We start from the raw sequence: 25,057 nt of genomic DNA, 5'->3' as shown, positions 1-25,057 counted from the left end.
AGTACATCAAAATTAAAATATAAAAATTCAAAATTTAATAAAATTCTATTTGAAACGCAGTCACGAATCTCTCTACAGCGTTAGCAAATATATATATTAAGAATGGTATAAGGGGAAAAGGAAATTGAGCAGTATAGCAGATCAAGAATGGCCAATAGCCAGATTTATTGCTAGGGCCTTTTTGTCCTCTGATCCGTTTGGTCTGGTCAGCACGGACAATGGACGAGTCCTGTTTGTTTCCTAGGCCGAACGAAGTGGGGCTTTTATTTCTAATAAAATTTATATGCACAGGGTATTATTATTATTTAAAAAAAAAATTATAACATCCATTCCCTGAACTTATAGACAGTTTGGAGAAAGACCAAACCCCCCCCCCCCGGTTGTTACTTTCATAGTTTTCAGATTTAGTCACATGGCTGCCCCAATTCAAAACCTGTTTAACTAGGTTATTGCATCATTTATTTTTAATTAAAATAATATTATTTTAATAAAATAAATAAATATCAATGAGTAGTGATCATTTTTACCGGTCTTACTAGGTTACTAGAATAACGTCTCAGGTCACATTAAATTCTTTATTTTTTTTAATTTAGCATGGTTTTAATCTTAGATCAATTAGATCCTGAATTGATTTATTGAGTTGAATTTTAAAATTATAATTATTTTATAATAATAAATAATAAATCCTTTATGTCCACTTTCATCTATCTTTAGTGTGTTGGTTGCTCACGTGAGCACTTAATTAACATTTGAAATCATCCTTAAACTAATAAAAACACCATTGAACTGTCCCTTGCATGCTCACAAATACTCCCTTTGGAAGAATTTTAGACAATTAATATGGCTAGAAACTGCTTTGACGAGGGATGAATGTGTACATATATGACTATAGAGATTGTTGGACTATTTGGGCATAAATCGAGGCAATTCCTTGATTTTAAATTTTAATGCGGAGATGTGTGTTAAGTGTATGAAAAATTATAGAAAGGGTCTATTAAAAGTTTTTCATTGTTTTCATCTTACGGAGGATGCAAATCAATGCACAGAAACAGTACGGGGTCTTTATTCAAATCAACTACAGTAGAGGGAGTGTGTGAGTGTGACAGCATTATTTTGGTTTTGAAATTTGCAATGGCCGAACATGACACACGTTCTGACCCCTGATGTCCCTTTGGCAGGAAAAAAATTCAGGAAACGAAACTACAAGCGGTGACATGCTTGCTATTTAATCCGTGATTTTGCCGCTGGTTATAATTTAATTCTTAAAAATAAATAATAAAAAAATATAATAAAAAAAACTAATCATATCATGTTATACTAGTGACTCGAATTATAAAATTAAATTTTTTAAAAAAAAAATAACTAAAAAAACAAACTATATTGATATATCAAAATTGTAATCTATATCATATAATTTAAATAATCTTATATAAAATAAATTATAAAGTAATATTCTCAATTAATAAAAAATGATTAAATAAAGATTAAACAAGCAAAAATAATAATAAATTTTCAAAACACTAGTGAAATAAATAATGCTATGGAAGGTAATGTACAAAGAAATCATCATCTCTTTTAGTGTTTTGTTAATTACGTGTTTGACAGGTGTTTCACTATAGATCGTATATTTATTTCAGCAAAAAAAATAAATATGTAAACTTTTCTAACATGTTTTTTTTTTACATAAAAAATGAAAATTACAAAATTGGATAATAAAAGGTGATAAAAAAATTAGCTTAATTCAACTTAAAATAGTATGATAGACATATCAACTAAGTAATAATGAGCAGGCCAACTCAAGTTAATTCGCAAAACTCATGATTTAAATTATAAAATTAAAATAATTTGATAGAAAAGAAACTGAAGAAACCCACATAGATAATCTTAAAAAAAAACAATGTCAAAAAATAAAAAAAACCAAAAATTATCAACTTATTTTAATTTTTTAAACCTGCGACTTAAATCACTAGACTAGAAGAATTGTAAATAGAGAAGCTACAAAGTCCAATACTTAGCAAATCAAACGTTGAAATGTAATTATAGGGAAAAAAAATCAATAGCACAAAAGGGTTTATGATTAAAAAAATTGACAATTAAAAAAACGAGGGTGAAAATCAAAATAAAAAATAAATTAGATAACAGCTCAAAAATCTTGATTGGAGAGTTAAATTGAAAAGAAAAATAACTTCATCAAGGAAAAAAATAAAAAATTTGAGGACCAAATTAGAAAAAATAATGAATTATAAACTTGGATTGAACAATGAAATTAAAAACTATAAAATTTCTATAAAAAAGTTAGGAAAAAAAAATAAAAAATCAACAGAACAAGGATTGGATTGGAAAAAATAATACATGACAAATTAAAATTAAATGGTTAAATAAAAAAAATAAAACTTTTATAAAAAGACTAAGAATAAAAATAAAAAATAAAAAAAATGATGGAAACTAAAATATATATAAAAAAAAGAACTAAGTTGTATTTTTTTTTAAAAAAAAAAGCTCATTAAAAATAAATCGCTTCAACTCCACCAAGAAGCACTGCTCATGCAATCTAAAGGGAAGTTGTGCATGGACACCATACTTGAATAACCTTTTAAATTTTAATATTAATTAATTAACTTTAAGAAACCAATTAACTATTCACCGCTTAAGGATTAAAAAAACACCTATGTGGAAAGATAAAAGTACCCATACATTTTTTTACTACATGGGCAAATATTTTTTTATTATATTTTAAATTTTAAAAGGACTTAAATACTTTTAATTGAGAACTTAAAAAAATTCAATCTGAAAAGTAATTTAGTTATTTTTTTGTTTATATAAACGATAGTTTTCAAACTCAGTTTGGTTTAAAATCTGGCTTCTGGATTTTAACTAGGTCATCGGATTGTCTAAGTCAATTTTTTTTAAAAATAAAATGATATTAATTTATTAAAAAAATAAAAATTAATGAATTCTAACCAAGTTTTTTATCGGATTATACTAAGTGAACCCATTAAGTCATTTTAGATTTTTTTTTCTATTTTTCTTAAAACTAGTTTTGTTTTAGCCCCGGGCCAACCAAATTGAGTTCCAAAACTGTGCTAAAAAGTGAAAAAGTTACGTTTATCCCCTAACAAGCCATGCAAGAAGATCGCATTGCAACCATCTAGGTGGTGGTTAAGTGGTAAGAGCTTGGGATTAAGGGATTTGCTTTCTCTGTGGTCTCAGGTTCGAGTCCTTGGTTGCTCATATGATGGCCACTGGAGGTTTACATGGTCGTTAATTTCAGGACCCGTGGGATTAGTCGCGGTGCGTGCAAGCTGGCCCGGACACCCACGTTAATCTAAAAAAAAAGAAAATCGCATTGCCTCTGATTTAAAAAATTCTAATTTTTTTCCCTGGAATGGCACAAGAGTCATTGCATTGGTACAACAATGAATAGTGAATATACTGTGATTTCTACATGATTTTTTGCAACGGAACTTGGAGTTTTAGTCAATACGAACTACTGCTGTTGGTGTGAAAAACTATTGAGAAGTAACGAAAAAATCAACAAAAACATATAAGGTGACGCTGCCGATGCCAGGTTTTAGGCCGCAGATATAACGAAAGCTAGTGATTTTTAAATAAATGGACCCTTTACAGTTTTTGTTTTGTTAAAGTGGATTCTACAAGCGAAGCTCCAAGACCAGCAAACTTAACGTCGAAGGTTGTCAGAGTCTGTTTACCTATATGCTGTACATGGGTAAAAAATATCTGCTCAGATATACACATTTCAAAGTGCAGTTTTTTAAAGAATTTTTATTTAAAAATATATTAAAATAATATATTTTTTATTTTAAAAAATGTATTTTAATATATAGTTTTAAAATGCAAAAGTAAATATTAAAATTAATGAGTTTTAGTTGGCTTGGGTTTTAGGTTAGAATTAAAAGAAAATGGGGATTATCACATTGAATCACTGTAATGTTATGCAAACCTCCAAAATGTTTTCCAATAACTGGATTAGTATCAATTTTGTCACCAAACAAATTTTTATATCAATTTTATCTTTAAATAATCTTAATCACTCGATTGGGGCCTTCTATCAGAGTTCCTTGACAAATTAAAAAAAAAAAAACCAATTTCTCTATAAAATGATATTTTTTTTCCTTCTTAGAAATGCGTAATTTGGATGGAGTCTATGATTAAATATAAATATCAAAATTTTATTGAAAATTTTTCAAACTTAAAGGACAAAATCGAAAGAAGAACCTGTGAGGACAAAATTAAAAAGACTGATGTGATTGGAAGCGATTTTTAAGATTTACCCAAAATTTTAATTGTAAAACCTCCTCGTGAAAAATAAAAGTTACGCTAGCTTTTCCACCGACCAGCATCTAAACATGACAAGCAATCACCCCTGCAAAAAGTCGATAAATCTCCCCAGAAGACAGAACCACTTCCATGCACGGCTCAAGAGAGAGAGACAAAAAAATGACCACTCCCATCTAATACACAGTATTTATACAGTATTTATAACCAGCTACATGATGCTCGTGAAAATTATAGAGGTATATCTGTGATCCTTTTGATGGAATTGGCCCATATTTTCTCTCGTTTTTATCCTTTTCTTCATTATACCTCTCTGAATTGCAGTGGAAAGGGTGAAGCCATGTGTTTTCTAACGTTGAAGAAGGCAAAGCTGAAGTGTCATGGGAGAAATGGAAAAAATGATCATGCAGATCGGAGCTGGTGACCCAAGTGAAGGGCCGTTTCTGGGTTTCAAGGAACCGTTACAAAAGATAAACAAAGACACAAAGAGCTTTTATGATGTGATTTCATGCATGACCTCTCCAATTTGTGGGCTTTCTTGTTGACCACAGCTCATATGGATTTTCACATGGTTTACGGGACCCATATGCCTTTGTGACTGCACCATGGCCAGGCCAGGACCCTCCACTATAGGAAAAAGTCTCCCGTTACGTTCCATCCCCTGCTTGTTTTAAGTTCCATCATAACAGAAATACAAAAATACCCACATGGTAAAAGAAGCAAAGGAGGATATCTCAGATTCCATTTGTTTTTTTTTTTTTACAAGTGTTTTTTTAAAATTTGATTTTTTATTTTCAATTATTTTTTAAATATTGTTATATTATTTTAATGCAATGACTGGATATTAATTAGGAGAAGTTCTACGCGTTATGGTCCTCAACTGTAGCTAGGCTGTCTCTTTTTAGCTTTTGTTTAAAAAGTTGTGCTCCGATCTCGACAAAAAGAAAAAAAATTTAATATTCTTCCGAGGGCTCTGAATTCTTTGTTACTATGAATTTCACAGCCACCGATATGCTTTTTTTTTCAAGTCATATTAAAAAATAAAAAAAATTAGAGATCTCTTAACAAAATAAAAGATGTCGATACTCGTTAACCTACACTGAATTAACACTTACTATGAGCAAGTAATTGTGATTGATGCGCCGAGGTGGCCGGGGGAGATGTTAGTATTAGACTAAGTAAGCTAAACATGTCCTCACTCACTGGCTTGAGCTTGGCTTCTTCATTTCCAGCTGGTCCCTTTTCCGTCACAGAAATCCAACACCGCTCAATCCCGTAGGACCCTCTCCACACACGGAAAATACATAGAGCAGTTGATGGCCTAGCACAACCTTGCATGCGAGGTCGAACAAGCATACGCCTATATAATATATATATATATATAACCATTCAAAGGGTGGAGGATCCCAACTCCGGCGATCATTTGCATTTTTCCTTTTCAACTAAACAAGCATACATGGATACAGGTTTGCTGTAATATCTGATAATTTTCTTAAGTGAAGCTTGTTTAAACTCAATCACTGTGTAGTTTCCCCTTCTAGTATGTGATGGAGTACGATTTCTCTAGCCCAGGGTAAAAAAAGAAGAAGAAGAAGAAGCTTAAGAAACATAAGTTTTAAACTATTTCTTTTTTATTCTTTTTACTTTTTTCACACTAAAAACTCATTGAATTTCTTTATTTGAAATCCTTTTTTGTCTGACTGTATGATTAATTTTAAAGGAGTGTCTCTACGTAGAAGTAAAAATAGTTTGAAAATTATATGCTAATTAATTCATTGGTTGATTGATTCCAACTCCTTATAAAAAGTTCATGGTTGCTTGACCTGTGCATGATATAATTAGGATCCGAGGATTTTTTTATTTTTTGTTAAATAATTCTAATTTTACTAGTTTCTCTTAATAGCTACACGTGTTAAACTCTTACGTGAAAGTCATCACATGAGTTTATTTGCGAGTCATGAAATGAGTTTACACGAAGAAAATCTTTTGCTTTCAAAATTAATTCCAGATTTCAAGCATTCAAGAGATATCCATTATCAGTATACACTTTCGAATTAAATTACCATACCCGTACAATAATAGCATGACATACACTTTCGAATTAAATTACCATACCCGTGCAATAGCATGATTTTAAAAACAAATTGAATAAAGGGCTCCATTTATATGAAAGCTAGCTAGCATGGAGACCTGGGAAGGTGCATTCACCATTTCTTTTGCCTTTGCCATTTAAAACTGAGGAGAAAATGGAGTGATTCATACTTAAAATTGCTTTACTAAACCTATCAACAGCAAAAAAAAGAAACTGCTTTAGTAAAGGAAGTTACCAGTACATAATCTTTAAATTAAGTCCGAGAACATTGAGATGTTGGCTCACATATCGATCACATCACGAGTACAAGATTCTGCAGCGTGCAATATCCGGGACCCAAATTAAGGGCCATGTTCGATGGCATCAAGCTCCTTTTCGCCTGCATCATAAGCCGATATTGATTCTTTGGGATTTGATGTTGCCTGGTTACTTCAATTGTACACTCACTTAGATTATTACATCCTGGTTAATATAGTGCCTCCTTGTGCAGTTTTCCCGTGGGAATGCAGTCGCCAGAAATGCCACCATTAAACGCTTTCATCGTATCTTTGTATGCTAGCACCTTGTATGTATTCTAACTCTATGCCTAGTTTTTATTCCTACAAAATCTTGCTCAAGTGTGAAAACAGTGACGGGGGTCACGATGATCAGGACCTCAATAGCAGCGGGCAGGAAGAGATCGGGTGGTGGAAAATAAACGAGCTGGGGAAATTATTCAACATAATTTCTAAGAATTTATCTTTATATATTTTTAATTAAAAAAGACTGGCATTACCAAACAAATATTAAAAAAGAACACGAATTTGGAAGGGAAATTTAATAGCATTCCTCCTAAATAATTGTGGGAGGGGGCGCATAGCCGCCTAGCAACCTAGGCATGATTACACTCCGTCGCGGTATTCCAGATGGGCAAACCTGCACTGTATAAAGCAGGCCCATTCCAACATGTTTTGTATATAATGGAGGAAGAAATTGGAGGCCTCAGGAAATATTAAGGCTTTTTAATCGGTTAGCCCATACTTGACTGCCCAACTTTTACCGAGATGGGCTTACAGATTAAAACCAGCGCCGAGACCTCAAAAATGGCTTCGCCTGGCCTGCGCTACATGGCAAAATTATGGATGTATGTACGCAATGATTCTCAGCATATTGGCATAAATGTCTCATCTGAAACTAGATAAAGTGGAAGAACTAAGATAGCTTATTTTTCCATTTTGAGACGCAAGAGAGTCTTCATTGTCACAACCATTGGCTCTCATACTTCAAGGACGTCAGCTAAGCTCGATGCTTCAACAGTGACCAGTTATTCACTCTCCAGATATCTCTTCTATAAGCATTTATCTGATGAGATGTTGGAAAATATCAATATAATGGACAAAGCTTAGCATTTCTGGTTTAACTCGTCTCCTACAAATCTCACTATCCAGTCAGCCAGAGGAAAGCAACACTTTAAAGGCACAGTTGCACTTTAAAGGCACCCAATGGACAAGTGGAGATTCGGGATGAGATTCTTGTCGAAGACTCTTGAAAGGAGCTTATGATTACTTGAAACACAAAGAAACCTCTCACGAGTGTACTGTGCTATCCAAAAACTTGTTATAAAACAATAGATCAAAAGACTTCAGAAGAGAGGCTTGGGGCTCAAGTGAAGTAAGAGAAGATATGGGCTAGGGATCAAGAGAGTTCATGGAGGTGTACAAAGCACTGCTGATTGGTGAGGTGGCTTCTTCTGCTACAAGTGAAAAAGGGTTTGAAAACGACATTGCACCGAGAGCAAAATGTGAAATGCATGATTGGGGATTTAAGAATGTGTCTTGGCTAGCAACAGTTTTGGCCTTAAGTAGTTCACCCTTATCCAAGCAAACCATACAGTTCTTCTGTGTCTTGTACCCTTATCCAAGCAAACCATACAGTTCTTGTGTCTTGTTTTTTTTTTCCCTCCCGTTCTCTCACCTGTAGATGAGCCACACCCACTTCTCCATATGGGGTGGCTGCAATCCCTCCTCTCTCCATTGAAGAAGCTGTGGTTTCGTCTACACTCAACTCCAAAGAATAGTATGTTCTTCACACCTATTACTGCATTTATCATACTGTCTTCTCTATGCTAGAGCTAGTTTCTGCATGGTTTTAGTTCGTCTAATTGTTCCATCCATGCATCTTTCTTCTGGCATTAATTTTATTTTTATTTCTTTTCTCATGAATTTAAAACCAGTCCCAAATTACTCAAGAAACTGACTCATCCAAAACCAATCTCCTCTTCTAGTTGTATAAGAATCCATTTGTAAATTTCTTTTTAACTTGCCACCAAAGACTCCCTCAAAATATTTCCTTGATTTGCCGCAATTCATTATGCTTCGATCATCCTTGATTATATAATTACTTAAGTGCAATTTGTTTGCATTTTTTTTCAGGAAGAGGAATTTACATTCTGTACGAGGATGTAAAATCCTGCCAGTATGAAGATGTGCATGTCCTATGGTCAATACTAGTGGAGTCAAATACCCCTTCTTTGCCATCAAAACAATGAAGGCCTACACAAGTACAGAGTTCCCAAAAAACTAAGAGATGTCCACTCACGTACATAAGATATTTATCTTGTTCTATAATCTCTTGAAAGGACTTTTGTTTTTGTAGTTTGCTTACTGAATTTCTTGTCATTTGAGCTATATATTAGAACACAGCTTTTTCCGCAAAATTCATGCTCGATCGTTTTCTTTTCTGTGTTTAAAAAAACAAAAACAAAATCTATATGCAGATGGTTAACACCGACTCTGAAAGAGTCTTAATTCGAAGAATATAAACAATCTTAGTCAGCGAAAGAAGTAAATTAAGAGGCATTGGGTGAAAGATGGCTCTATTTCTCTTCAATTTGCTTTGTTATTGTTGCTTTGTCAGTTTCAGCAGTTGGGTGTAGCATTTTGTTTCTTCTTTTCATATCAACCTGAAGTTGACTTTCGAAAACTATAGAATGGATGGGTTAACTTGCATGATTTTCAACTCTATAATAAATTCTTCCGCAATTATTTTTATTATTATTCCTAGCTGTCAATCCCACAGGTGTTCTGTTAATTCAATTTGTCTAGGCCTGCTTTATATTAATTTGAGTTAGATTTACATGTGGCACATGGAACCTTTTTTAAATTCAAATGTGCATTATATTTTAAATATAACATGTACATATATATGGCTTTGACTAAACAAAAAAGCCAAGGCTTTGACTAAACTAAAAAGCCAAGCCAGTACAGATTAACAATCTTAGTTTGTCTACCAAGATAATGTAGCTGAAAAGATCTGAATTGCTTTTCATATTAAAGAAAAATGGACATGAACCTTCGAGGGAAGAAAGGTCGGTTGTGTGGGTAAGTACCTAATAATTGAAAATTATTTTTTATTTTCATTATAGTTTCTTTAAACAAAAGATTGCAAATGAATCACACGAAAAAAAATTATTATACTCAGACAATAGAAAATAATTAATAATATTCTATTAGTTAATTTTACAACTTACTTTAAAGAAAAAAACAAACACACAAAAAAGAAAAGATAAAACTCATGACCTACAAAAAAATAATAAAAGTATCGTTAATTAAAAATTTTCTTTTCTAATTATATCATTCTTTTTCAAGTGGATTAGGATATCAATTTTTTTTTTCTTTAAATTGAATTCAAGAAGTAACTAATAGAACATCACTGGTTACTTATTGAATACTATAAAAAAAAATTTTAAATTGACAATGTCAGGAAATTCCTTGGCTCAGTTTTTAACATGCAACATGTTGGGTTTATTTTAGAAAATTAGATTAAGTTTTTTAAAAAAAAATCCATGTAAAAATACCATTTTAACAATATATTTTTTAGATAATTTTAAAAATACACCTTGGATAAAGAATTCATAAAAAAATAACATTTTTTTGAAACTCTAGCTCCAAGATTTGAGTTCATTAAATAAAAATAAAATTATCATCAAATTAACCACTTAAAATTTAGTTATCATTCTTTAAGATATCAGTGAAACTAGTAAATATTACACCATCATAGCCCCTTGGTTATCATCGGCACTAGGTCTATTTGGTGGTAAAGTTGCTATTGGCGAGCAACTCCATGTTCTTGCAAGAAGTGAAAGGATACAGGTTGACCGAATTTTGTGCTATCTTTCGTTCATTTCTACATTTCTTCAGGAGGGAAGCACAAGTTTCTGGTATCTAGAGCACAAGTTTCTGGTATCTAGAAAATATTACCAGCATCTAAAAACAATTCCAAACCATTCTGGGGGTCCTCGAAATTGAAACTTCTAGATTCTGGGCATTTATTCCTTGAAATGTTGTTTCATTTACGGGAAGATTTCGGCTTAGGACGTTGAAAGCACCATAATGTCGCATAGTTTGGTCAGCTATATTTCACAGTCCTCAACATATAGGCAACGTTGGTAGCTAATACCACCTAACAAAAAGTAAAGGAATAAAAAAAAACGAAATCTCTAAATTCTCATAGTAACTTGAAGCAAACACACAAGTTATTACCATTTTGACCAACGGGTTTGGAACAGATAGTACGGGCTCTTCTTGCTAAATAAAGTTTTCAAAGCATTTATGACATTCTTTATTGGAGAACAGTCCAATTGCATGTAACACCTCGTCAGCTGGAGGCAGGTAAAAAATTGCATCAGATACGCAAGGAGCCCAAAGAATCAGTTCGTTCGCTCTTGCTGTTGAAAAAGCCCTTTTGATCCGCTGAAAAGCAACAGCCCTGCATGAACTACCACTTTCAGTCAACAGACAGCACCAAAATATTAGAAGCGATGCTAAACAAAATGGAGCTCTTGCAAAAAGTATCGAACAAAGAAATTCAGTGATGAAGGGAAAGGATCAATCATGGACATTTGTAGCATTGAATACAGCAAGCTCGCATTACATAGCCTTCGGACCCAATAGGCTGAATCTACTGACCACCTATCACTAGACAGTAGAAGTGTACTCTCCTAGCCATGTCAAAACAGTAGGCAAATTTCTTGGCTAGACACCGAATTCTTTCCCAGACAAGATCAATTCAGGTTATACCACAAATTACTGCCAACAACATATCAAATATGCAGACATTTTGGCCATGTACAATAAGCAACATGATATACAGGGACAAATCGAAGAAGGGCCAGAGCATAATTATTCTTTAAAATAATAATTGCGGATTAAACACAAGTACAGTTTATAGGCATTTCTTATAAGCAAATTATAGCAGAGAGAAAGATTATTAGGGGGGAATAATAAAAAGGATCCGTTACCATAACACATAGCCCACTAATTATTCAAGATTCCTAATTAGTAAAGAAGATAAATGGTTATAGGGGCCAGATACAATTTAGCCCTCCAAGAAAACCAATAAACCTATTGCTAAATAAAAAGGAGGTATTTTTCCTGTCAATTAACAGAGGATACTCAATGTCAAGGGGGGGAAGTACAAGTAAGTTCCAAATCAAGGTGGGGGAGTACAAGTAAGTTCCAAATAAGGGGGGGGTGTGGGGAGTACAAGTAAGTTCCAAACTTCCAAGTAGAACGACATAAAGAATAAGTTTTCAAATGTTGAGGCAATGTTCTGGTCATGCAAGGAGATAGAAACAATTCATAGTTAAGCAATGACATTATGGAGTAAATTTCTGATATCATTTTCTTGCCATCCTTAATTACAAGGCTTGTGTTGTGCTGTTCTCACTGGGCAGGGATTCCAAGGATTATAAGGACGACGCAGACGGGTATTGTCCAACACTTGGCAGCCAATCTTTAAAGTATGAGTGGCAGCCTATCTCTGCATGGGAGAGGGCACCAAGGGGAGTTACAGTAATCTGAAATGAAATGAACGAGTTGTGTTAATCATGTGCTTCTCTACTCAGAAAGATTCAAACAATTACAGAAAAGATGCCCACATATCCTTGCTGAAGAATTTTGAAGTCCGCATCATCGATGTCACCTTCATCAAGTTTCCCTCCTAATACCTAAAAGAATTGAAAAGGCCATATTACATTTAAATTTGGAATCTAAGAACAATAAACTTTTCTGAGGAAAACAAATGATTATTAACAGCAATATCCTTCCATCTTCTACTCATTTACAAAGCACAATAATTTTCCAGCTTATGCATAACCAGCAGCCTACCATCATGTTTATTTCCATCTCCTCTTGAGCGGCAATAGATCATAGCTTACTCAAAGTGTTTAGATCAAATAAAATTATAAGAATATCGATGTAGAAACACAAATAAAAGATTTTTAGTAAAGAGGCGGAGAGACAATAAGGAAAAAGACTTACTTCTCTCTTGAACAAAAGATGATCTTGTGATAAATTTAATGCACCAGTCTCTATTGGTGCAGTAGAATCCGTATCCATTGTCATTGTTGATAACATTTTCCCTCCTTGCATGTCAGAAGTAACTTGGCTCCACCCCATTTTATATATGCTTTTACCCTGCTTGGTCAGCTTATACCCCTTTTGGAGGCACAAGAAACAATTAAAAATAGCACATCTAAATTTTCATTTAAAGCATGGAAGAATTGGTAAATCAATGATAAAACTAGAAAACAAGCAAGTCCTAAACTTCGATTAACGAACACAATAAAGAACAAAATGAAAATGAGTTATAAAATCAGTGCCTCCCTTGTCCTCCTTAGTCATGCTACAGTAATTCATTCACAGAAATAGAAGGAATCACGTGCAAATCAGATTTTTGATATTATCATGATAACCACATACAGGGGACCATACAGCAAACAACACCTTAGGATCTTTATGCGGCATAGCATTAACCTTAAACCTGTCTGGGCTAAAAATTCATCATCTAACATGAGATTAAAAGAAGAAAAGATTAAGAGAAAAAAAACTCATTACTTCAGCAAATAATGAAGGGAAAAAAAGTTAACCTGACATAAGAGATATGATCTTCGATATCTGCTAATATCAATCAGAAAAAATTCATGCAGCATTTGTGCATATTTCAGATGAAAGACTAAAGCGATATACTTTCACTAAACACAAGTGCGCGTGCGCAATTAGGTCAGCTGTAACATTGAAGGAATGTCAATAAATGAAAGGCCAAATCCAGACAAAAATCAGGACGAAATCCTTTAAAATGACATGATCCCTTCTCTGGAAAACACACCAAAGTAGCTCAATCTAGATGTATCCAAAATAAACAAAAATGCCAAAATGTTTCATAATTTCATATGCAACTGTGATATGCTGAGAAACTGGTCTCAGATTTATCAATTTACCTTATTATTAGCAACATCTGTTGGAAGATCAATATTCAAAAAACACCTTAAAGGATAAGTTTTATTCTTGATCTCAACGAGTACTGCAGTTATTATTGGTATGCAAGCCTCAGCAGAAAGAGTGAAGTTCTCAACTTTGCTCTGACCTCCAAACCTGTACAACCAAACAAGCAGTTATATGGGAGAAACAAATTGCTATTCACATGATACTTGGTAAGATACCAAGCAAAATTAACCATATCACTGATCTAGCTATGTAGCCTGAAAAAGATGTTTGTATACCAATTATATGATACAGAGATTGCAGGTATATCATTAAAGAAGGCCTCTCGAGCACCAGCGACTGTTCCTGAGTAAACACTGCAACTCCAAAGAAAAACTCTTATTATAAATGGGCAGTTAAGTAGACCAACAATATATGAATGGCAAGTTATCAAAAGATGTAGATTCTACAATTATTTAAAAAAGAAAAGAACAAAAATATATAATTAATACTAACATGTGATAACCACAGTTGCTCCCCATGTTTATGCCGCTAATTACCTGTTTACAAAATCCAATTTACATAATCAAACAGTTCTATAGCTAACATCAAAGAGTGATCACATTATTGATTTGTCATTGCGATGCAAATCCAAATGCATTATTTTTCATGACCCAAAAAAAAGAGAAGATTATCAACATTTTTATAGCTACAGTTAAATAGAATTAAGAGAGTTACCAGGTCAGGAATTAAAGGAAAGAGTGATTTGGAGATTCCTAAAGAAGTACAATCAGCTGGAGTTCCTGCACAATAACATAAATAAAAAAAACGCGAAATTTTTTAATTTCTTTAAGTTCTTGCAGGTAATCTAAAAACAAATATTGTTGTTACAAAAACTAAAAGTGAATTAAAAATGGAAATGAAAATGTTTTCTATGAATGGCAAGAAAGAAGCAAGCAAACCAGCAATTGCATAGGCAGTAGCTCCTTCAATTTCCACTCGTCGAGCAGCAATTGGATCACGCCATGTAATGCTATGGCTCGTAGCTGATTTCTCCCTTCAAATTAATCCAATAAGAAAATTAATTCTAAATTCACGATTAACTCATGCAAAAAACGATTTCTTTCACCAAATAATAAAATAACTTCCCACACTTTACAATTCAAGAAGGAGCTTATATAATTTCGGAGATAGAGAGAACGCACGAGTCCGGAGCGCAAACAAGGACCTGGAATCGCCGGGTAGAGACCAAGACCTGAACCAGCGCTCGCAGTCCTGGCGCGTCGATACCGTCATCGTTGGTCACCATGATCGTCGGCTGGTTTTCCATTTTTGTCGAAATGATGGCGAAAGTGAGAAGAGAAATGAGTTCTTCGTCTATAGTGGTGTAACTGTTGATGAGAAAATAACTGAATTTAAGCAAGCCGATGTTTTTCGATGGCTGGTTGCGTTTGATAACGGAATATTCTTTCAAATTGGGAAAAAAGAAGAAAGAATAAGAAGAATAACTCAAGCAGAGGTGTTTGTTTTATGCTGTTGTTTTCTTTTTGTTAAAATTCTTGGAAATATTGCTTTCTCGTTCCTCCATGGACGGCTGCCTAACAATTGGTACTCTATGCCGACTTGGCTTACGTTGGTCCATCCATCTCGACTGACATTAATTTCTGCCAGCGTTGATCTGCAAAGCCATTAAATAGGTTCGGCGGATAGCTTTGAATGATTCTTTTTATTAACAAAAAAAATTAAAAAAAAAATGTTGCGAGAGTAATATAACAGGTGTATGATTCACTTCGAAATCACTTCTTGCTCTTGAAAAAAAGGTTTAACTAGCCTTGCAGGTGAATCACGTTGATCTATTTGTCTTTGTATAGCATTTTGGTTTTTCTAATAATTTTTTTATACAGTAGAATTACTTGAATATTTTTAAAAATTAAAAAAAAAATTAGCATGCCTCTTTTAAAGAACATTGTAATGATTTAATTTTTCTTGAAATCAAACTTCAATTCAGGGGTCTTTTCATAATTTTATAAATTTCTTTTCGTATTAATTATTTGATCCTATGAATAATGTGGTAATTTAATAAAACAAAAAACAAAAAATAAAAATTATTTACGTATGCAACGCCCGCCACTTGCTAGTCAATTCGTCTCCTTCAAGCCATGCAGGTGGCTCTCTGGTGCGTCAAATTATTCTTCCAGCATGTAGTTTTATTCGTCTTGACATCCTTGTTAAGTGTTGCTAAAAATTATAAGTGTTGTATATTAGAAGAGCTACTCATGATGTTGTCCATTACTTAATTATAAATTTTAAAAATTATGATTCTGATATTTGATAAAGTTTAGACAAATAACATTTTACTTCATGATAAGTTTATAATAATTCGGCCAACATACTAGATAATATCTGCTTTGAGTTTTATTATAATAATTCAGCAAACATACTAGATAATATTTGCTTTAAGTTTTATTATTCTCGGAAATTTATTTTTAATGATTATACATTATTCAAAAAAAATTGACAAATTAATAATTAACACTAGTAATAAGTTCAATTATCAAATCTTCACCTGTTAATATAAAATATTTTAATTTATTTTTAAAAAAAGTTTGACAATCTTATTAGTGCAATCTAATAGCTAATAAGGCTAATTTTAATATCAAATATATGACCCAATTTGTCAGATATTATTATTTTTAACTTTATTATCATCACAAATTTGTTTTTAGTAATCACACATCCTAAAAATTTATTTAACAAGTTAATAATATATATTGTTAATAAAACTAGCTATTAAATTATCACTAGTTGGAATGAGAAATTACAAGGTCAATTTTTTATAATAAAAATATATATTTATTTACAAAGACTATTATTATATTTAAAATAACAAATTAAATAGCCTTCTCTTTTCAAAAATAAAATAAAACCAGAAACCCTGCCCCCATTATTTTCCATCTTCTTTCCCCCCATTATATTTTTATGATAGTAGATGGGCTTCGCCGACATTGAAACTTGAATAATTTTAGAACTTCAAGGTCTCTAACAATAACATGGTTCACCATTGTGACTCTTTATATGATTCCGGCTTCCGACACCCACTCCATGATCGTAATCTTGCACCTTGTAGCACTAAGCTTGAAATTCTCAAACCGCATCATGTTCCTCTTCAACCAGATTGTCCATAAAACAGTAGTGATAAAGCCAGCATCCCAGAGATCTTTTAGCAGATAAGAAAGTCGCCTGAATTTCATCAACTTGCAGTCGAGTGGCTTAAAAGTTCCTCCATGGTTTCAGTCCCACCCAGAAGAGGGACTCTCATGCAGTAAGACGATTCCCTCATTTATCCCTCAATTTTGTCAGCATCCTCAGACTCCGTTCCAAGTTTTTTGAAGACTGATTCTAAGAGGGACTCTCATGCAGTAAGACAATTCCCTCATTTATCCCTCAATTTTGTCAACATCCTCAGACTCAGTTCCAAGTTTTTTGAAGACGGATTCTAAGTTTCTCCCATGTTAGATAACTTTCCCCGCTGCCCTTTTTTCAGCCGATCCAAACTTCCTTCTCTTCTGGTTAGTCCTATAAATAGGTAATCGGATCGGCAACATGCTTTATGCGGGTTCAATACCAACGAAAGAGGGATGATTTTTTACGGAGACGTTACAGGAGTTTAGCATGAAGAGAGAGAAAGAATTCTGTTGTAATGGAGATAACTATTAGACCTGAACTAGCTGGCCTTGTAACATAAGATAATTATTAAAACATATTTTTGAAATTTTAATATTTAACATGAAAAAATTAAAATATAATTTATGTAGATATATAAGTTATATATTATAAATAATAAAATTTAACATATTTTTTTAAAATAAAAGATAATATTTTTTAAAGTTAAAATATTTAAACAAATTTTTTTATTATATTTTAAAAAATAAAAATTTTTACTTGTGAATATAAATTTTTATTCTAGTGGGTTTTTAATTTTACATTAAAAAATAAAATTTTCTTTTAATATCTATAAAATTTAATTTGGATTAGTAATTAATAAGGAAAAGGTAATAAATTCACGCACATGAAGTTACAGCCAATAGAAAAAATCCTCTAATTGCTCCCATAAACATACACTTGAGGGAACACGTGTGCCTTTTATCTATATTAATAATTTGCCCCTCCATTAAACCACTATTTTTTATTGATGTCCCCAGCTAAAACCATTTGCTTATCTAAAAACACCTGTAGGTTTAACTTTTCAATTTGTTAAAGAAAAAGTTGGCGTGGAAGAAAAAAAGGAACAGTCAGTATGTCCACATTCCCGGGTGCATCTTAAAAAGAGAGAGAGGGAGAGGGGTGTTTTTTATGGTTATTGGTTATTTTTTAATGTATTTTTTATTTATAAATATATAAAAATAATAAATTTTTATTTTTAAAAAAATTAATTTTGATATTATTATATCAAAATGATCTAAAAATATCAAATCATATTAATTTAAAACAAATAAAAAATATATTTAAAAAAAAAAAAACAAAGAGAATTATTACTTCAGAACAAAAATTAAATGAAAAAAAAAGAAAGAATGCGTCTCTTTATGATATTTTCAGGTCACCAAAATTCTAGATTGATTTTAAATATTTGTTAAAAAATTTATTGCAAGCCCTAGTTTATTTGAATTCCAGATCAATTTATTTAACTGGATTGCAATGATTATCTTTCATGTTTTAAATTTTTAATATATATGAGGTACTATTGTTTTTTTATTGGTTTTCAAAATCTGATTTAACTAAGATTACGAAATTTAAAATTTTAAAACTTGGTTGTTAAATGAAAAATTAATCATAGTTAATTTTTTTTTACCATATTTAAATCACCTGTTTTATTATTAATAAAAAAAACATATTAGTTCACTTTATATCAGAACTAGACGGACATTTATGTCAAGAATACCTGGTTTTGCCTCCCCATACACTTGCTTCCATACGTGAGTTATTTTGAGCGGGACATTATAGCGAAGGAGGGATTCTAATGTCCCAAGCGATGATAGATTTTTGAAAAAAATTATTTTTATTTTTTGAGTACATCAAATTTTAGGGACGGTAATAGTGCAGGTTTATGATAGGTTATACCTTCTTCATCCTCGACCCATGCTAATTAGGTTTGGAGTGGGAGAGATCGTTCTTCTCCGTCCGGTTTGGATTCCTAATTAGTAAAAAATATAATTTTCTATATTCACAATTAATGTTCAATAGTTAAAGCTCATTTAAAAATAAATATTAAGTTTATAAATATTAAATTTTATCATGACTCTGATACATAGTTAAATATAAATAATCATAATATAAATCCAAGAACAAATTTAATTTAACTTGTTCAATTATTCAAGAAATATATATGATGGAACACACATACATTTTCTCTTTCTCATACACACCTCTCCCTTGTTTTTATTTATTTAAAGTATGTTTATTTTTATTTATTTAAAGTATGTTTGGTATTGTGGTAGTTATTATGATTATAATTTGAAAAAAAATATTTTATAAAAGGTATTTTTGATTGTAATTAATTTGATATTTATATATGTTTGGTTAAAATTGTAGTTGAAATTAAGGTTAAACAAAAAATAATTTAATATGTTTAGTTAATAATATTTTTTAAATTGAGATTATAAAATAAGTGAAAAATATATATATTAATATTGATTTTAAATTTAAATATTGTAGAATTAATTACTATTATTAAATTATGAAATAAATAATACTTTATATAAAATATTTTTTATTATTCCATTAAACCATCTATAATTTTATTACATACAAAATTCATCTGATAATAACTACAGTTTTTATAATTTTTTAAATGTGTAATAAAATCAAATAAAATATTATCAAGTATAAAAATAATATTATGCTGTTAAGTAAATTTAATTAACTCTATACTAGTTTTTCAAATAAAAAATATTATTTACATTACCATACAAGTAAATTTAATAAAACACTAATAAAAAATTATTCATGTTAATAGTGCAAATCACTTCCAAATAGTACAAGTAAATTGTACTATTCATTAAAATATTATTTTAAAAAAAGTAATTTAGAGTTATTTCAATAAAATTGTATTTCAAACATGAATTATAATGAATCTCACTAAAAATAAATTATATTTTTTATATAATTAAATATTTATTTTATTATAATTGCTTCAAACACAACATCAACCACGCTATTGAAACATACTCTTATCCAGATGGAAACGCTCCACATACCCGGCTTCGATTCCTCGAAAGAAAACACATTTCAAATAACAAGAACTATTTGAATTCGCAAAACTCGGTCCATCTACACTAGATAATTGTACGCGTGTTGTTGCATGTAAATTCTAAAATATATAAATAATAAATAAATCCCTGGTTTTAATGAAGAAAACAGGAGGACAGGACGATTATTTATAGTCCGTACTTCGTACCACGCGCATCAACATTAATTTTAAATTTATCCGCTCATCGGGTTTTCTGAGGATAATATTCGTGGACTGTGATTCACCTTCAAGACGATTCTGACAAGATGTCACCAGACACCCATGTCCATTGCTCTTGACAGGATGCACAGCTATTTTTTTTTATTTTTTGTCGGTGCATGGGATAAAAACAAGAGAAGGCTATAGAAGATGCGGGGAGCAACATCAATTTCAAGGAATCGGCAGAACAAGATTGGCGATTACTATAGCGTTTATTTGAAAATTATAAGTTATTTTTTAAAGTATTTTTTGTGTTAAAATATATTAAAATAATATTTTTTATTTTTTAATAATTAATTTTAAAATCAATACATTTTAAAATATAAGTCAACTTTCATTTTCAAATGTGTTTCCAAACACTCTTAAGCGATGGACATAGATTATATAGTGTGAATTATGAAGCTATGAAAATCTGAACCCGTTGCCAGAGGACACATGACCATAGCGAGGTCTAGAGAAAATTTTCCTATTTCCATGATTCAATCAATGCATAATTATTAACCACCCAGCTAATTTTTTATTTTTTAATATAAACATTCAAACTAATTTATATATATATATATCTTGATTAATTTTATTATTTTAAAATTAATAATTATATAAAATTTAAGTGGTTCTAGAAAAATTCAAACTCGTAATTTTTTAAAAAAATTTAAAATTTAATTAGTTAAATTACTCCCTTAGATTATCATTCAAAATATTTTTTATATATATTAAAATAATATATTTTTTAATGAGAAGTTATATATAGCTCACCATATCTAACCGCAGAAACTATGATTATGATAACATATCAAGGCAGGTTAGTGTCCTTCGAGGATGGGATACAATCTTTATTAGGTCATCATTCTTTCAATATCTGGACTTCGCCCCTTTTTTTCATCAAATTAACCTTTGATTTTATTTTATTTTCAAAAAGCAAAGAACATGCACCGACTATATATCATTGCCATAGCACATGAGTGGAGTTGGTTCGAATTCGGCCTCGTAAAGTTATCGGGACCTCTTTCGTCTTGAATAGACCCCACAAAGGCAACCAAACCACTCTGATACAAACGAATCAGATGCGTGAGTGATAGGAGGAGTCCACCAGAACCTCTCGGCCGAAATGATTTCGTGGATGCCTTAAACGGGGCCTGACACGCAAAATGCACGTGGCTCCTTGCCTTCCACTAGGTGCGTGCTTTGCCTTTTATGTCATTGTGTCGTGGTGGCTTGCTCTCATTGCTGACATGGATCGAAACGCAACTACACGTACCTAATAACCTAACCGTGATGACTTTTGAGGTTTCAAGGGCCCTGAAACTCACAGGCGAGAATTAAGCGGGGAAAAAAATAATTCATTTGAAAATGAAGTATAAAATTAAAGCAGGTTGCTTTCTTGCAGAGCTATTTAGAATTAAGTTATTTGTTTATCATTTTAATTAGATTTTATAATGATATTCTATAGAAATCTGTATCCTGTAAGATTAGGATCTTTCTGTAAATAAAATCAAATTCAAAGTAACTTGCTCTTAAACTACAACCTTTAATTTTTTTATCTGATGAATCATGTATTTTATAGATAGAAGATAACAATTTTATGTTGCATGTATGTAGCATTTTTTTTTTATCTTTTTAGATTTTGAAATCGAGTTATTTTATATAAAAATCTAAAATAATTAAATTTTTATTTATTTATTTGAACCTATAAAATATATTTTTCAATGGTAGAGTTTTCTCAGATCCAAAAAAATACCCTCCTTTTTCTTTATGGTGAAAAAAAAAACTTTAGTACATAATTATATCTATCTAGTGTCAAAACATTTGGAAAATAAATATAAAAAATCTAACAAAATTTAACTTAATTAGTTAGACGTGGATTTTATTTTTTAAAAGTTATAAATTCAAATCTTACAAATCATATAATGATCAGAAAAAGATGTGATGATTGTTTCGATGAAGTTCAAAATACAACAGCCATGCACTTCCTGTACGCGCATGGACAGGGCATCAGCATCCTTTTACGGAGACACTGTAAGCTTTAAGAATTGAAGAATCATCATCAACTATACCACGCTTGTGCAATGACACTACAGTTGTTGTCCTTAATACTCAAAGGAGCACGTGACCTTTGGTTTCCGCTGAAACAAATAAATTGAAAACTACCATGTTTCATATCCAGTGCTATTATATTATGTGTGGAATTAATTTTTTAATGTATTAAAAAATATAAAAATTATATAGAATTATTTAATATTTTTATTAAACTTAATTTAACAGGTAAATATTAAACACTTTTTATCTAACTTTTTGTCTGCCTCAAATTTTAAATTAAATTATATAAAAATTATTCTGATATAATCTAGGTATCTCAAATATTTAAAAATAAAATTAAAAAATAATATAAAAAATATTTCAACATAATATTATATAAAAATTATTCTAATATAATCTAATCAATTTATAGGCATCTCAATATTTAAAAATAAAATTAAAAATAATATAAGAAATCTTTCAACATAATTTTTTATATAATTTAAATTTAAAATTAAATTATATAAAATTATAATAACATAACATGCCAACTTAGGTGATCAAAAACAATTTTATTCACTAGTATAAAAAAGGTTTAAGAAAAAAAACTTTTGCATTTGCTGGGATTTATCTTGCAGTGATCCGGTACTTTATCAATTAAAAAATAGTTTGGATTACTATTAAAAAAATTAAAGATAAAATTAAAATAAATAAATTAACCCGTTCATAACAATACCGAAGCTCATTATTGACTCCAAAGTGTTTTGTATTGAAGCAGTAATAGTCAGATGATACTTTTTACGAAGTTCCACGTGACCGATCCCACATGCTTATCCCCGGCCAAACTCTCCGACAACAAGACATCTCGGAGTCCTAAATTAATAACTAATTTGGCAGATAATCCGAGGCAAGCTTAGGTGTTAAAAAAGAGGAGATCAATCGAGGCTAAAGGATTTTATATATGCGTCATATCATTGTTTTTTTTTTTTTTTCATTTAATATAAGCCGAATTGTACCCATTTCTTCTTTTTGAAAAGGGCCACCAGCCCATCAATTGCAACCTCAAACTCTCTGGAATTTCAAAGATAGGAAAGAACTATTTTTATCGTGTAATTCAGAATTTATTAACCTTTTTTATTATATATGTAGTTCGCTTTCTTAATTCTCAATCTGTACTAACACGAAACTCAGGCATTTTGGTCACTATATCGCAATCAAAAAAGGGTAATTAAAAAAAAGAAAGAGGGTCGGGTAGAAAAGTTTCCGAGATTTCTATGACGCAAAAATACCTTTCACCCAAAAAATGCAAAATTCAAGCTCCCATCTCTTTTTCCATGAAGAAACCTACTAAAAAAATCTTAATTAATTGGATTTTAGATTTATTTTTAAAAAATTATTAATTTAAAAATGATTTGATTATTAACTTTAAATCTCCAATAAGTTACTTCAAGTTAAAAAAAGAAAAAAAAACTACTGAAAATAATATATGGAAGAGGAAAAGCATGGTGGGTCCGTGTTATGCAAGCTGTTGCAGGGCAGAGAGAGTTTTGGTTTTACAGCTCGTGATGAGATGGAGATGGGAGAAAAAAAGGCATATCATGCATTTCCTCACAAAAAAAAATGGGAGAAAAAAAGGCATATCATGCATTTCTTCACAAAAAAAAAAAAGAGAGAGAGGTTGTTTTGTCGGTTCTGCCCTCGGTGGGTCCAACATTGTGTTTTCTTTAGCCTCTGAGTGGTTGGCTATTAACCTTGTTCTCTTGATGGACTCCTCGAGGCACCACCAGAACCTGATAGTTCATGGGGGTGGTCGTGTTTTTTTATATTGTTTTTAAAAAATAAATAAAAAATTATTTTAATATATTTTAAGGTAAGAATTACTTAAAAGAACAACGGACAAACACTACCTAACTTTACTTGTTTTTTTTTTCAGTTACTAATATGTTCATGTTTTTCCTCCTCTGTTATTTCCTTCAAAAAAAAGAAAAAGACTCAATAATTTTTCTGTGCTCAGTTTTTCTTCTTCTATTATTAATATCGTGGCCACCTGCAAGTTATACTTCCTTCTTTCTCTCTTTCTCGAATCTGCATACAGATTCTGTAGAGCTTTGACGATAGAATGAACGGTCCTACAAGCCTTGAACCAGATTCCTACGAGTATGTTGAGGTTGATCCTACTGGCAGATATGGAAGGGTAAACTAGCATTTACGCATGCCCTCTTCATTGCATTTTCCCATCCGCATTTGAAAACTTGAGTTTTGAATCTCCTAAGTGTGCCTTTTCGTTATGATCTCTGCAGTACAATGAAATTCTTGGCAAGGGAGCTTCGAAGACTGTGTATGGATGTTTTCTGTCTTTTTCTCTTTTTATTGGTCTAATTAATTCGTGGGTGGTTTTCCATTTAAATGTGATTTCAATTTTTGTGAATGCGAGGGTCTTATTTCTTGCTGTGTTGCAGTTATAAAGCCTTTGATGAGTATGAAGGAATTGAGGTGGCTTGGAATCAGGTGAAGCTTTACGATTCCTTGCAGACTTCTGAAGATCTTGAGAGGCTCTACTGTGAAATTCACCTGCTCAAGACCTTAAACCATGAAAACATCATGAAGTTTTATACTTCTTGGGTTGATACTTCTAACAGGAACATCACCTTTGTCACTGAGATGTTCACCTCTGGTACATTAAGACAGTAAGCATTGTACAAGTTTCAAGAAATTTTAGCCTTCCATCCTTGTTGGTTTGCTTATATGGGTGATTGAAATTAGTTGACTATTCAATGGGGACACGTTTCGTTCTTTTTTAAATTTCAATTTTTTGGCGTAGGTATAGGCTAAAACACAGGAGAGTAAATATTAGAGCAGTCAAGCATTGGTGTAGGCAGATATTGGAGGGGCTTCTCTATCTTCACC

The 25,057-nt window shown here is 31.5% G+C and overlaps 1 protein-coding gene, 1 long non-coding RNA gene and 1 pseudogene across 5 annotated transcripts; 2 read left to right on the top strand and 1 right to left on the bottom strand.

Annotated features, from left to right (window-relative positions):
- The first annotated feature begins 8,283 nt into the window (after positions 1–8,283).
- Positions 8,284–9,083, top strand: LOC105123576 (uncharacterized). Its single transcript, XR_841882.1, has 2 exons — positions 8,284–8,443; positions 8,800–9,083. It is a non-coding gene; the product is annotated as an uncharacterized LOC105123576 (long non-coding RNA).
- A 1,757-nt stretch (positions 9,084–10,840) lies between these two features.
- Positions 10,841–15,277, bottom strand: LOC105123575 (Survival protein SurE-like phosphatase/nucleotidase). Of its 4 annotated transcripts, none has more exons than XR_841881.1 (10): positions 14,835–15,277; positions 14,592–14,686; positions 14,368–14,432; positions 14,146–14,189; positions 13,929–14,006; positions 13,647–13,800; positions 12,688–12,864; positions 12,306–12,374; positions 12,064–12,224; positions 10,841–11,144 (listed from the first exon to the last, which is right to left on the bottom strand). XR_841881.1 is itself a non-coding variant. In XM_011023230.1 (10 exons), the coding sequence occupies exons 1-9, from the start codon at positions 14,957–14,959 to the stop codon at positions 12,114–12,116; spliced, it is 918 nt and encodes a 305-aa protein (XP_011021532.1). In that variant the 5' UTR covers positions 14,960–15,277; the 3' UTR covers positions 10,841–11,143; positions 12,070–12,113. The 4 variants fall into 4 exon arrangements, 2 of the variants coding, with proteins under 2 accessions (XP_011021532.1, XP_011021531.1); XR_841880.1 differs by having other exon boundaries at positions 10,841–11,135; XM_011023230.1 differs by having other exon boundaries at positions 10,841–11,143; positions 12,070–12,224.
- An 8,981-nt stretch (positions 15,278–24,258) lies between these two features.
- The window catches only part of LOC105123573 (probable serine/threonine-protein kinase WNK9), an 8,329-nt pseudogene continuing 7,530 nt past the window's right edge, over positions 24,259–25,057 (top strand).

Source organism: Populus euphratica, unplaced genomic scaffold, assembly GCF_000495115.2.
Source record: "Populus euphratica unplaced genomic scaffold, PopEup_1.0 scaffold9.1, whole genome shotgun sequence".
NCBI classification, from domain to species: Eukaryota; Viridiplantae; Streptophyta; class Magnoliopsida; order Malpighiales; family Salicaceae; genus Populus; species Populus euphratica.
This window is presented reverse-complemented; position numbering and strand designations above follow the sequence as displayed.